The following is a 14,665-nucleotide window of genomic DNA, read 5'->3' as shown; positions in this document are numbered from 1 at the left end:
GAATGGCCATTATTGAATGGCCATAATGTTGAATGTGCCATGTGCTATGTTATGACACTGGAGCTAATAACAACTGTCCTGGCAGATCATGTTGGCTACCTTATAAAACAAGTGTCTAGGAACTTATTTTATGATTTTCATATGCTAATCCATCTATTCAATATCCAATTCAGTCTGAATTGTATGAGCTGATATTTGACTTTTCTAGAGAAGCTTTCTAAATTAATTTATGGGATATAGTGAGAATCAGATAAAGCAGTTCTTGGAGGGAATGGACTAACAGGTTTAAAAGGCGTCTGCTTGACTTATCTTAGAGAAGTGAAGTGAAGTCGCTCATTCGTGTCCAACTCTTTGTGACCCCATGGACTGTAGCCTACCAGGCTCCATCCATGAGATTTTCCAGGCAAGAATACTGGAGTGTGTTGCCATTTCCTTCTCCAGAGGATCTTCCCGACCCAGGGATCGAACCTGGGTCTCACACATTGCAGGCAGATGCTTCACCGTCTGAGCCACCAGGGAAGCCCATCAACTAAATACCTACTGTTGTGCATACCAACCTTTACCCACCTGATTTTGTACCCACAAACCCACAATGACAGAGTTCATAAAATACAATGCTTATTCAATACCTTTTAAAGAAATAATGTATAAAACATATGTAGTCTTTCATACAATTTTATTTTCTCCCTTCAACCATTATAATATGATACCCAAATTTTGTCTTTACTGGAGGGTCTGTAAACACAGGCTTATCCAGCACACTTATAGGCAAGGCGAATGCTGCTTCTTGAAATGGTCCGACCATGGACCCTCTGGTCATCCAACCCAAGTCACCCTGGAAAATCCAAAAGATATGTGATATCAAGTGGCCCCGAAGAGGGAACAGTTCTACTGTAGCTTGAAAACTTCCCAACATGAATGCTAAGGTTCCTAGGTTTATTCTTCTGGGCTGGAGAGAAGACGACTCAATGGGCACAAAATGGGGAAGAGGTCCAACCCCAGGCTGCACACACAAGCACTCACAATGTTGCTGGGTGTCTACTCTGTACTTAGTCACTCAGTTGTGTCTGACTCTGTGACCCCATGGACTGTAGCCCTCCAGGCTCCTCTGTCCATGGAATTCTCCAGGTAAGAATACTGGAGTGGGTTGCTGGCTGCCCTCCTCAGGGGAACTTCCCAACCCAGCAATCAAATCCAGGTCTCATTGCAGGTGGATTTTTTACCATCTGAGCCACCAGGGAAGCCCTAGTTATCTGTTAGCTGTGTAAATTTGGTTATGCCACGGTTTAGACAGGTGAATACAGGTGAATACCTGTATTCAACTGTTCACAAGTTGGACATTTCTGCTTTTAAGATCTTTAAGATATGCCTAAAACTAATGGCAAAACAGAAATAATCCCTACTGCTGTGTGTCCTCCATGAGAGACATTTTAAATGATGAGTGCACCATACCCCTTGCCTGGCTTTATCTTCACTATATTGTGCAGCCACTTCATTGAATTTCATTCCAGACTTTAACTTTTCCATGGCTTCCAAGATTTTTCCATGTTTTTCACACAGAATGTGTCTGACCTACAAGGAAAAAACATGTTCATGTAATACCTGGAGACCCAAACGATTTCCTTCCTCACAATACAGCAGTCACATCGGGATTACCCCCATACTAGTGGGGGAAAAAATGCATTCACTCATGGCAATGGAAAATCCTGGAAGTCTGCCCAAGTGGGCAATAGCCCAATGGGGCAAAACCCCATTTCCTGTATAAGTATCTTAGAACTCAGATTTAGATGGAAAATGGGCACCTGGCTGTGGAATGTTCCCATCCTTTACCATGTACCTCAATGGTACATGAGGAGGAGGAAACATGATAACGGTTGAGAGCTGGGTACTGGAGTCAAATCCCCACTCTCCTGTATGGTCTTAGGCATGTTTTAAATCTCTAAATGTTTTCCCATTTGTGCACTGAAATAACAGTAACTGTGTTGTGAAGACTGAGATAATGCAGCTAGCACTCAATAAAGGTTACCTATTAATTTATCAGAGGTAGAATGATATGAAAAAAACCCGCAAAGAAATACTTTTTACCAAGAGAGGCCAATTGTATAAAGCCCCTCCACAATTTAACACTTAGAAAAAGAATCATATGTTGAATTTTAAGAATACTCAACCCTAAAAAAGTGTTCAAATGCAACTTATGTTTATATAAAGTCATGTTTTTAAAAAAATCACTATGTCCTTAGAAATGCTTTTGTCAAGATATGTTTTGTAGGATTTCCCATTTCTCATTCAAACAGAATCCATTATTCATTTCTTATTATAGGTGATACACTAGGATAGGGCCTAAAGATGTCTCCCTTATAAATTTAGAGACAGACAAACCATGTCCTCAGGGTTCAGTTAGTAAAACTGGGGATGACAGAATTCTGGACTGGAGAGCTACACAGAAGACACACAGCAAAGAAAAGAATGTGTCAAAAAGCAGGGCTCAGAGAGGCAAACCTCTATAGAATGTGTCCAGCACTGCCTAGGGGAGACAGGGACAATCTGGACACTAGAGAGAGACATGTTGGGGGATAAGGATGGTTCCTCAGACCGTATCTTAGCCTGGCTAAAACTTCTTCTCCACTGTTTCCCTCTTTCTGCTTTTACATTCACAAAGCAAACCTGGTTCAATGACTGGGAAAGTGCACACAGCATTCGTGATCACAGAAAGGGGATCCCATCTATCACTTTATAAATGAATAAGCAAGTATTCTGGTTTTACATAGTTTGACGGGTTAGACAAAATGAGTCTGTAGTACCTGTGGAGTTTGCAAGTGTGACTGACCAACTGGCAACTGTATGAGACTGACATCTTAGAAGAGAGCCAAGGGTCTTTCCTAGCAGTGGTTAAGACTCCATGCTGTCAATGCAGTGGGCCTGGGTTCGATCCCTGGTCGGGGAACTAAGATCCTTCATGCCTGGTGGTGCAGACAAAAGATTAGAAAAAAGAGAGCCAAGCTCCAGAGAGAATGTGGGAGTGATGAGCATGGAGGTAGCAGCTGATGCTATGGGAGGTGATGGATCACCCAAGGAGGCTACACAGAACGAGAAGAAGTACACAGAATGAGAAGAAGAGGAAAGTACACTCAAGACTCATTGGTGGAGAATATTGGTGTTTAAACAATAAGCAAAGAAAGAAGCTCAACAAGCATAATAAAAAGAACCAGACAGGTAGAGAGAAAGGTGTGTTAACATAAATCAGGCAAGAGAAAGTTTCAAGGAGGAAATGGGCAACAGGGTTAAATGCTGCAGAATGATGAGGATCCGGATCCTTAGCAAAAGCTGTTTCAGAAGAGCAGTAAGTGAAAAAGCCAGGGTGCAGCAGCTGACGGAGGAAATAATGGGAAGCAGGACAGTAATGAGGGTGGTGGTGGTGGTTAGTTGCTCAGTCGTGTCTGACTCTTTGCGACCCCATGGACTGTAACCTGCCCGGCTCATCTGTCCATAGGATTTCCCAGGCAAGAATACTGGAGTGGGTTGCAATTTCCTTCTCCAGGGGATTTTCCTGACCCAGGGATCGAACCCCTGTCTCCTGCTTGGCAGTCAGATTCTTTACTGCTGAACCACCAGGGAGCTGCAATGTGGGTAGGGTTCCCCCAACTAACTGAGTTAGAAAAGGAGAAAGGGCTCTGGTCAGAGGGAAAGAGTCACATACATTAATATATTTTAAAGATCCCTGGGTATATTTTCAGAATGAAGGGAAAGATGCAGTAAAGAGGGAAAAGTTGAAGACAGCAAAGAAAGAGGGTAGAGATAAATGAAGGAGCGAGGCTAGGCATTCAGAGCACTGCTGGAAAAATTAGTTAGCCTTAAGAGAGGTAAGAAGAATGAGGAGGGAGGTGTGGTGAAGATAACTTTGCTGGTCAATGAGTTCCTGACTATAGGTCTGGTTTCCATTTTCTTGTGACAATTATAACAATATTTCAGTTATTGAGTACTTAATACTAACTGTGCTAAGTGCTTTACATATGTGATCTCATGAAATCTTCACACCAACCCTGTGAGACTGAATCAGTGTTTCTCAACCTTGGCACATGTCAGAGTCACCCCAAGAGCTTCTAAAAAATATACCAAGATCTAGTCCCCACCCCTAGAGACTGTGAGGCAGCTGGTCTGGGGTAGATCCCTAGGCATGAAGACTCAGAAGCTCTCCAGGTGAAGTTGATGTATACGAGGGTTGAGAACCACTGGACAAAGCTGTCTGCTGATTGACTGGAGGAGGGTGGTGGATGGCTTGAGGCAAATGGCAAGGGATCTCCGTGCAGTTCTGATGGCCCAGATCAGGGTACAGACCAGGAATCAGTGGCCCCAACCCCCGAGGCTGTGTGACTCTCCAGTGGGCTCCAGCAGTTCTGGGTTTGAGTGTAAAGAAGGAGATCACTGGATTGATCCTGAGTTGTGGTCTGGCAGATAGACGTAGTGGATCACCAAAAGGAAAGGAGTCAGGGCTCCATGATCCATCTAGTTTCCAGCCTATAAGACATACAGGGCTCAGAGAACAGACACAAAGCCTGGGAGAAGGTGAAGCACAGGGCAGGCTAGAGGGCCTAGAGGTCTGTGCGTGGAGAGGAACAGAACAGGATTGGGGGAGGTGGGAAACAAGAGGAAGGAAGGAAGCTGTGATGGGAAGGTAGGTTTCAGAATCTGGGCAGCTCTAGTGACACAGGGCAGGGCTGGGTTCAAGAGTGCGGTCTAGAGCAGAATGGCAGGTGTGGAAGGAGCCTAGATCCTAAAAGGCTGAAGGGTTTGGGGTCCCTCTGCTACTGGGGCCTTCACAAACACTGGAGACAAACCAGCCATCCCCTAGCAGGTGAAAAGTTCAACATACTACTCTCATGTGTCCGTGGAACACTATTCAGTAATACAAAGAACAGACTGTGGATACACACAACAAGTGGAATGAAATCTCCAGAGGTTTATGGTGAGTGAAAAAAGCCAACCCCGAAAGGCTACACACTGTATCATTCCACTTACATAGAAATTATAAAATTATAGAAATTGAGAAGAGATGAGCTGCTGCTCTGAGATCATGGAGGGCAGGGGTAGGGGATCCAGGGGGGAAGTGGGTATGGCTATAAAAGGGCAACAGGAGGGATGATGGAAATGTCTGGATCTTGATTGTAGCAATGTCAACCTCCTGGTTGTGCTAATGTACTAGGGTTTTGTAAGATGTTACCATTGGGAAAACAGGATAAAAGGTATAGTGCTAAGTCATTTCAATTGTGTCCGACTCTTTGCGACCCTATGGACTGTGGCCCGCCAGCCTCCTCTGTCCATGGGATTATCCAGGAAGAATACTGGAGTGGGTTGCCATGCCCTCCTCCAGGGGATCTTCCTAACCCAGGGATTGAATCCATGTCTATTACATCTCCTGCACTAGCAGGCGGGTTCTTTACCACTAGCACCATCTGGAAAGCCCCTGACAAAAGGCACATGTACATGTATAAAAAGTACATCTATCCTACAACTGAATGTGAGTCAAAAATTATTTCAAAAGGAAAAGTTTAACAAAAGAGTTTAACCTTAACTGACTTTCCTAGCTAATTGATGCTTTCAAACTGGTGTTGAAGACTCTTGAGAGTCCCTTGGACAGCAAGGAGATCAAACCAGTCAATCCTCAAGGAAATCAACCCTGAATATCCATTGGAGGGACTGATGCTGAAGCTGAAGCTCCAATACTTTGGCCACCTTATGCAAAGAGCCAACTCATTGGAAAAGACCCTGATGCTGGGAAAGATTGAGGGCAGGAGGAGGAGGGGGTGACTGAGGTTGAATACCATCACTGACTCAATGGATATGAATTTGAGTGAACTCTGAGAGATGGTGATGGACAGGGAAGCCTGGCATGCTGCAGTCCATGGGGTCACAAAGAGTCAGACAGAACTGAGCGACTGAACAACAACCACCTTTCCATATACCTCAAATATAGCCACACTGAACTTATTTTTGTTTCCAGAAAGGGCAAGATGCCTCTTTAAAGCCACTTCTTCAGTTGGATGCCTGGACAAAGTAGCTGGCTTGCATTTAGGCACCATGTTTTATGAAAATTATCTTTGGATACCAGAATCCCACTTCACATGGTGGGATGTTCATATGAGAATGAAGGTCAACTATACATGAAAAGCAAATTCATGTCTCCCGTCTCTCTATCTTTCTATGGGTTCACTGAGTAGAAAAGTGGGCAGAATGGCCCTCTCTATTTACATTTGCTCTTTTTTTGGCTGCATACGTATAGGTGCATTTATATGCTACAACTCCACTGTAGCTCTTCTCATATAGCAATAAAATTTCTTTCTTTACCTAACTGCTCCCAACTAGACTGTAATAACACGGAGCATCTCTTACCTGTTTTTTTTTTTTTAATACCCAGAATTTAGTACACTGCTTGGCACAGAGCAGATGTCACTAAATCCTTAAGGAATGAATGAATCAAAGTATGGAATCCCACATCCTGACTGAAACATGGAAATCGCCTTTTTATGTAGCATTAAGCAGTATAATTCTATTTCAGATTATATTATCCCAGGGCAGACATACCTCTGGCACTATGTCAGGAACTTCAATTAATTATTTGCAATTGTCTCCCACCTTAATTTTCATGGTCAGGGCTCTGGCTTGTAGCTCACCAGTGGGGAAGCTGTCTAATGAGACCCATGCCTTTGCCTGCTCATCTCAGCTCTTGGTTTTGTCAAGTAGTATTTCATTCTGAGAAATAACTCATTCACTTACTTGGAAAGACTTAATACATTCTAAGGAAAAATACTAGAGTATGAAGAATTTCTGGATGTCTGAGAAAACATTTAAGAAATATTTAAAAGGAATTACTTTTCGTAAGCGAGTGATCTATTATTTTCCACTTTTGTGTTATCTTGATCTTCTATCAGTATTAGGCTAGCCTTAGGATGAGTTAAGCACGCTTTCTTTTCCTTTTATGTGTACCAAAATAACAGATGTATATGTTATTTATATTTAAAATGAAAAAAAAAAAAAAAAAAAGGAACGAGTAGCTCACCTTTACTGCATTGCCACCACCTTTGGGACCCTGAGCCTTCTTCTCAGAACTCTCACTCCCAGAGGCTGCTTTTCCTTTAGAGAAGAGATGACAAGTACTCATTTAAACTACACTTTCACCTTATTACTCAACACAACAGGAGTTGATACTTCCATCACAGCACCAAGCTTTAAAAGGGAACTCTGCAGACACTTTACATCAAGCTAAATTAACCTGTAACTCACCTCTTAAAACAAATTTGTGCCCTACAAAAACCCTTCAAGGAAAATGGATACACAAGTGAGTGTGCTAATAGTTGAATGGGAGCACCAAAAACCTGGCCTGGATTCTCTAGACCCAGTTTGAAATCCTGCCTTCCAAGAGCAAACCTTGGAGCTCTTGTGAGATTTCTAATAAGCACTGCAGCTATGTACTTGGATACTCACAATTATAGTAGGTAAAATGTCCAAGAATATATTTTAAATAAAGATCAAATTTCCTACCACCCATATTTGGCTAAAGAATACATTCATGTCCAAACTCCTGGAGTCAATGACATTGCCTACTGATAACCTTCCTAAGAAGTTATCAATATTCAGATTAACACAACGGGCAGTATTTTACTTTTTATTACTGTGTCATTTTGCTACTATGCCAATTTCTGTGTTAATGTTAGCATATTTACTGTTAGAGGTTGATGTTCCTAAGAACTACTGTTGGTTTAAGTGTTCAGTTCATAAACATTTCCTAAGTAACTAAGTTCCAGGCACTGGAGATACAAAGATGAACAAGCCATGGCATAATACCTTCCTTCAGGGGGCTCATATACTACTGGGGAAGATCGTTATGTAAAAGATCATTTCAGGAGAATGAGCTATGCTCTATAAATAGGGGGCTGTGGAAGCACAGAGGTACATTTTAGCCAGTTAGAGAAGGTTTCCTGGATGAGTAGGAGCTGAACAGGCAAAGACAAGACAAAGGTGAGGAGAATTCCAGGGTAGGGGAACAGTGTAGTATGTGGAGGAAACTACGGACGAAGCCAAATCTGAAGTGGGAGTGCTATGAGATGAACCCAGGGGAGGTGGCTGAGGGTTAGGGCATGAAGGCCTTTGGGCTCCATTAAGGAACTTGGAATTATCCTAGAAGTAACGGGGACCCATTGAAATTTTATTCGGGAGACTCCATCCTGTCTTAGGAACCCCAATGCCAAGCACCCAAAAGTTGTTCAATAAATGTTCCACAAAACTGAAAATCCAAAATGCCAACCACCAAATGCCTAAGAAAATGTTACTGCCAAAGGAGTTGTATTACACTAAACTCTTATTTTCTCTAGAACAATGATGCCTTCCAGTCATCCCACCCTCTGCCCCAATGGATGATATCATCTTCTGAATGCCCCTTTACTCCCTCTGACTGAGGACTCTGGCAGCAACTTCAGGCTTCCTTTCCACCCTCACTACTGCCCTAATCTTGGATGACTTCACCATCTATTCAGAGGAATCATCCAACAGCCTAACCTCACACTTCTAGACCTCCCTCCCAAATACCCATGCCTTTTACTCCAGGCCACCTGTTCCCAGAGGCACGTGATGAAACTGTGCCACTCACAACTAATTCAATCTCTAGCTACATCTTTCTGTTCTTCCAGCGGTCTCATGCCTCATTCCCACAACACAAGTTCTTTAATGTCACAGAACCACCTCCTCCCTCCCCCCATTCAGTTCCTTTATCCTCCTATGTTCTCCTATGCTATCAAACTTCTCCTTCCCTTCCCAGTCTGGATCCCATGCTTGATCATCTTAACTGTGTCCCCAGTGGCACTCTTAATTCCCTTGGGTTGCTTTCCTTCTACTATCATTGTCCAACAAAACCTCAACGTTGGCTACAGGTTATACTTAGCTCTTCTCAATCTTGTATTGTGCCAGTTATATGAAGAAGTGAAGTGAAGTGAATTCACTCAGTCGTGTCCGACTCTGCGACCCCGCGGAATGTAGCCTACCAGGCTCCTCTGTCCATGGGATTCTCCAGGCAAGAGTACTGGAGTGGGTTGCCATTTCCTTCTCCAGGGGATCTTCCCAACCCAGGGACTGAACCCGGGTTTCCCGCATTGGAGGCAGATGCTTTAACCTCTGAGCCACCAGGGAAGCCAGTTATATGGTACTAGGTAAATCATGACTGAGCAGACTGTGTCCTCTACAAATTCACAGCCTTCAATTTTAAGCTCTCAGCCCTAAGGGCAATCCTTTTTTAAGTGTTTCATCCCCTCTCACCACCCCAATGACTATTCCAAATGCTTACCACTCTCCTCAAGACCCCTACTCAGTACTTGTCTTGCTGTTTTAAAAACTACCCTTGCCTTCCACTTTTTACCACATCTATCTTCATCTCTGTGACGTCAAGCTTAAGATGTCCCTTCTCCTACTCAAAGTCAACTGCTCTACCTCTTTTCTCCCAAATTTCATTACCCTGTAGCTTTACCTAACTAATGGATCCTTCATGACAGCCTCACTCCCAAGTTTTGCCCATTCGGAAGAAACTAACAAAATCAAACTTTCTTGTAATCCTTTCTCCTCTTCTATCCACCATCTAATCCCCATGCTTTTAAATCAAAACTGAAGTCCGTATTGACTGTTTCTAACTTATCACTTCCTGGTCAGTCCAACCCGCTGCCTCCGCCCCGGACCCCGGCGGTCTGCTCCCTCCGCCTTGCTTCTCACCCAACCCCATTTCTTCTTGGTTTCTCTGGCTGCTCTACCTTTTCCCCCTTTTCCAGAACCGCTTTTTCCTTTCGGGGGCATTTCCAAAGTCTGCCGTTGAACTCTCAACTGCTTAGGTTGCCGCACAAAGCCCCTTCAGGCCCCACTGGTGTGTCCTAAACATAGGCCAGAAAGCTGCATCACAATTGGCCATCCTTACCGTGGCTCCGGAAGCAGGCATATCTTGGGGCAGGCCCGGTCCTTTGACTCTTGGGCCAATGGGGCTGAAGCTCGGACGGGGTAGAGGGGCGGAGCCAAAGGCTGGGCGGGGGCAGGAAGCCACGCCTCTGTGCTTTTTGTGGCTTCTTTCACACGTCCTTCTTTTGCGCCCTTTCCCCAACTGCCCTACGCACTTCCTCCACGCGTGCGTAGTGGAAGCCGGAGGGGTGGGGGTGGGGGAGCGCCTCTGCAGTCCCTCGGCGTGGCGTTCCAGCCAATCGCGCGGGGCCATTAGACAAAGGCATAGCCGGAAAAACTTCGGCGGCCGCCTACCCCTTTCGCGCACTCATACACACCCGCCCGCCCGCCCTTCGTTTCAGGTTTTCGCTTTTAGTTATTTTACAGCTTGTAGCGAGCCTGTATAAGTGGCTGAATTTGCCCAAAGCAGTGCCTCAAGTAGTTCAAAGGAGAAAATGATGGGCAGAGGCGGACACAACTGAGCGACTAACACTACTACTGTTAAATATTTGCTATAGTTAGTACCCGGAGAAGGCAATGGCACCCCACTCCAGTACTCTTGCCTGGAAAATCCGTGGACAGAGGAGCCTGGTAGGCTGCAGTCCATGGGGTCGCTAAGAGTCGGGAAAGACTGAGCGACTTCACTTTCACTTTTCACTTTCATGCATTGGAGTAGGAAATGGCAACCCACTCCAGTGTTCTTGCCTGGAGAATCCCAGGGACGGGGGAGCCTGGTGGGCTGCCGTCTCTGGGGTTGCACAGAGTCGGACACGACTGAAGTGACTTAGCAGCAGCAGCAGCAGCATAGTTAGTACCTGTGCGGCTTCCCTGGTGGCTCAAAATTGTTAAGAATCTGCCTGCAATGTAGGAGACAGTTTCGATCCCTGGGTCAGTTAGATCTCCTGGAGAAGGAAATGGCAACCCACTCCAGTATTCTTGCCTGGGAAATCCCATGGGTAGAGGAGCCTGGCGGGCTAGTCCATGGGGTCGCAAAAGAGTCAGACAGGACTTAGCAACTATAACAATAACAATATGGTTAAAAGCATGGATTCTGGACTTCTGGCTTCAAATCCCTGCTCCACCACCCAGGTACTAACTCTGTGACCTGGGGGAAGTTACCTCACCTCTCTGGCTCAGTTTCATCTTCTGGAAAATAGAATTAATAATAATACCTTCTTATAGAGTGTGAAGAGAATTAAACAAGTTTGTATTTGTAAAGCACATAAAACAATGACTTGCTTGTGGAATGTTAGCTTAAGGTGAATGAGTTTTGAATTTATATCCTCAAACTTTTTACCTTTATCCACAACCCTTCTTCTCCCAATTTTTGTAAGATCACGGCTTTTCCTCCACTCCATGAGATAGCTCTCTCAGCTTGCCCATGCCAGCCAGAATATGTAGGTCCTCCAGCTCAGAGCTTAGTTTTTGAATAGAGTCTTGTGGGACTTCAGATGCTACTTGCCAGCGATCAGGTATTTCTGAGACTGCCACCCCGAACTCATGCATTACAGGCAGCCCCCTGTTTTACTGCTGTCATTTCTGAACAGGCACAGTTTAGGCACTCCTTGGTTTGGATTGGAAGTGATCAACTGTGGGAAACACATCCAGAGCTGAGGAGATAATTGGTCCCTCACTTCTGAGGTGGATCCCACTTAGGTATTTACTTTCAAAGTCCTGCTGGAGATGAGGCAGGTTGACAGTAATAGTATGGCCTCATGTTCAACAGTTCATCTATAGCCAGGAGGCCAAGAGGACACCTTTACTTCTGTTTTTTCAGAGGGGACAGCCTTTCCTGTGACCACTGGCTATGGCAGTCTTAAGAGTGGGAATGAGGCAAAGTTCAGACCCCAATGAAGAGCCAGCATTAAATGGCTGACGTATCTGCAAATGTTTGGTGCCTGGAACATTGTGAGAGTTCTGTGTGTTCCAGCAGATAACAGCAACAACAATAATAAGCCTGTCAAGTGCCTGAATTTGCCCAAAGCAGTGCCTAGAGGCCAGTAGTTCAAAGGAGAAAATGATGGGCATAGGTCAAAAGCACTTTAGGACTGATAATATCATGTACAGTCTCAACTATGCAGTATGCATCACAAGCATCTTAAATGTTAGGTTTGTTTGTTTAATTTAAATTTATTTATTTTAATTGGAGGCTACTTTACAATATTGTATTGGTTTTGCCATACATCAACATGAATCCGCCACAGTTAGTTTTGGGATGTAAGTTTATGGCTAACTTTCTTTTTTTTTCTGTTTAAATTATATTCTGTTTATTTGAATTGGCATGTATTCTTTTTTTAATTCAAGGAAAAAAACAATGAATGTTATTTGTAAAACAAACAACAGAAAAGCTAGCCTCTATACAGGGTTAAGTTTGCACCAGTCTGTGGAGGCCGACTGTGGAGGAATCTGTGGGAGCAGAGTGACGAATGAACAGCAGAAGGGGCAAGGGGGCAGAGCGGAGAAAACTTCAGCCTTGAAACCATGGTAACAATTGCGAGAGTGTGCACAGTGAGTCAGAGCCAGGGATGGCTGCCAGTTGTATTTTCTAGTAACTATCTCCTCAGACTGATTCTTCCATGCATTTCTTAAACAAGGAAAATCAGGAAGGGAAGCTGGCAGCCCACTTCTCAGGACACAGTTTCACAAATCTTGACCCAAACTCACTGACCCATCCCAGCCGCTCCACAACCAAAGGGCTGCAGCTTCTTTCCCATTTGTGGTGCCAGCAGAACTTAGTCTGAAAGGGGGCCTTGAAGCTATAAAACACAGAGCTCTAGTTGATCCCATTCAGAGGTGGTCAGTGTATGCGGAGCTCTGGGCCCAAGACTCTAGGGATAAGGGTGGGAAAAGGTCACCTTTGGACACTGAAACCAGGAAAAATCAGTATACAGTGGATGTACACCTGCAGAAGTAACCGCCCATCAAGGCAAATGGATGCTGGGACATTGCCGATGGGATGAATGTGTCTCCTGAGCAGTCAGTGGCCAGAAAAGTTTCTGTTTTCTTCATGCTGTTGTAACATGTCTGATGTGAGATAATGAAGCATTCAAGAACTGGTTTTTTAAAAAGAATGTCAGAGAAGAAGATTCCATCTAGGTTTGTCCAGCCTTGCCTAAGCAAATAACTGAAGTTTCTGGAGGACATTAATGTTCCAGTATCTACAGGGAGAAGAGTGTCTTCTGAGGCAGTGTTCATTTGAGACAGTGAAAAACAATGGACACAAATGGCATATGTGGCATGAACTGGGCACTTTCTTTTCATTATTTCTTTTATTTTTCAGAACAGTCTTATTGGTCAATCACCATTGCCATTTCAGAGCTGAAGACACAGGCTCAGAGAAGTTAAGAAATCTGTTCAAAGTTTCACAGCTAAGGGTTGTGGCATGGTTGGGCTCAGAACTTAGGCCTGTGTAACTTGCAAGCTGGTACTCTCTGTATGATGACACTGCCATAGGCTTTGCCATTCTCTAAATGAAATTCAAGAATACCTTTGTTCTGGGTGCCTGTTCTCCAAATCAGCTTCCCCAGGGGTGTTTCTGCCTGAGAGGCACCAAGGCCAAGTTATGGCCCCACCACAAGAAAGAAATAGACTTCCCTCTGGTTTATGCATCATTGTGTTGGTTTGGAGTAATCTAGAAGGTGATCACCTCTACCTACACTGCTGGACCTCCCAAGCTCAGAAACACAGAGGTGAGGAGAAGGAACACGGTGGGGTGGGAGCCAATGGGCAGAGTGCCGTGGCCAAGGCAGAGGAGAGGACAGTTGGGAAGAGGTCTTCTGTGTGCTCAGGAACTGGTCTCCATGTGCAGTGGATTCTGCCACTTAAACACCTCTTTATCTACACCCTTCATCATTTTAGAGTGAACAATGAACACTAGAATTCAGCAATCATCTCTGGAACAGCCTCCACACTGGTCTCTCAGCTGCCAGTCTCATCACCCCTCCAATCTACCCTCTCTAGCGACTGATAGAGAGCTCTCAGAAACAGATCTGACCCTCTTTCAGTGAAAACTCTTCAATGTCTCTGACTATTTGAGAGGCTACTTAGCCTAGAGACCCAAGGGCCTTTCTCCTGGCATCTGTAGTCTCATTTCATGCTGGTCCACACTGGGCTCTAACCATGTCAAGTTACCATCTACAGGCCCTCAAGTACACAGGGCTCTCTTAAGACTCCATGCCTTTTCACATAATACCCTCTCTATCTGGAATACCCTTCCCCTATTTTTGATCTAGCTAACTATCGTCTAACTCAATGAACCTATGAGCCATGCCATGTACGGCCACCCAAGACAGACAGGTCATGGTGGAGAGTTCTGACAAAATGTGGTCCACTGGAGAAGGGAATGGCAAACCACTTCAGTATTCTTGCCTTGAGAAGCGCATGAACAGTATGAAAAGGCAAAAAGATATGACACTGAAAGATGAACTTCCCAGGTTGGTAGGTGCCCAATATGCTACTAGAGAAGAGAGGAGAAATAGTTCTAGAGGAATGTAAAAGCTAAGCCAAAGAGGGAACAAAACCCAGTTGTGGATGTGTCTGGTAATAAAAGTAAAGTCTGATACTGTAAAGAACAATATTGCGTAGGAACCTGGAATATTAGGTCCATGAATCAAGGTAAATTGGAAGTGGTCAAACAGCAGATGGCAAGAGTAAACATCAACATTTTAGGAATCAGTGGACTAAGATGGACTCAGTTCAG

General features: G+C 44.4%; 1 protein-coding gene across 1 annotated transcript; it reads right to left on the bottom strand.

Annotated features, from left to right (window-relative positions):
- Positions 1-659: 659 nt before the first annotated feature.
- PIN4 (peptidylprolyl cis/trans isomerase, NIMA-interacting 4) lies at positions 660-9,874 on the bottom strand. The gene is made up of 4 exons (XM_086388907.1): positions 9,789-9,874; positions 7,055-7,128; positions 1,453-1,572; positions 660-835 (listed from the first exon to the last, which is right to left on the bottom strand). Exons 1-4 carry the CDS (start codon positions 9,829-9,831, stop codon positions 677-679), a joined length of 396 nt encoding a protein of 131 aa, XP_086245033.1. The 5' UTR covers positions 9,832-9,874; the 3' UTR covers positions 660-676.
- Positions 9,875-14,665: the final 4,791 nt, after the last annotated feature.

Source organism: Bos grunniens, chromosome X, assembly GCF_055505025.1.
Source record: "Bos grunniens cultivar Pamir isolate PY7600 chromosome X, Bosgru_T2T1.0, whole genome shotgun sequence".
In the NCBI taxonomy this organism is placed as follows: Eukaryota; Metazoa; Chordata; class Mammalia; order Artiodactyla; family Bovidae; genus Bos; species Bos grunniens.
This window is presented reverse-complemented; position numbering and strand designations above follow the sequence as displayed.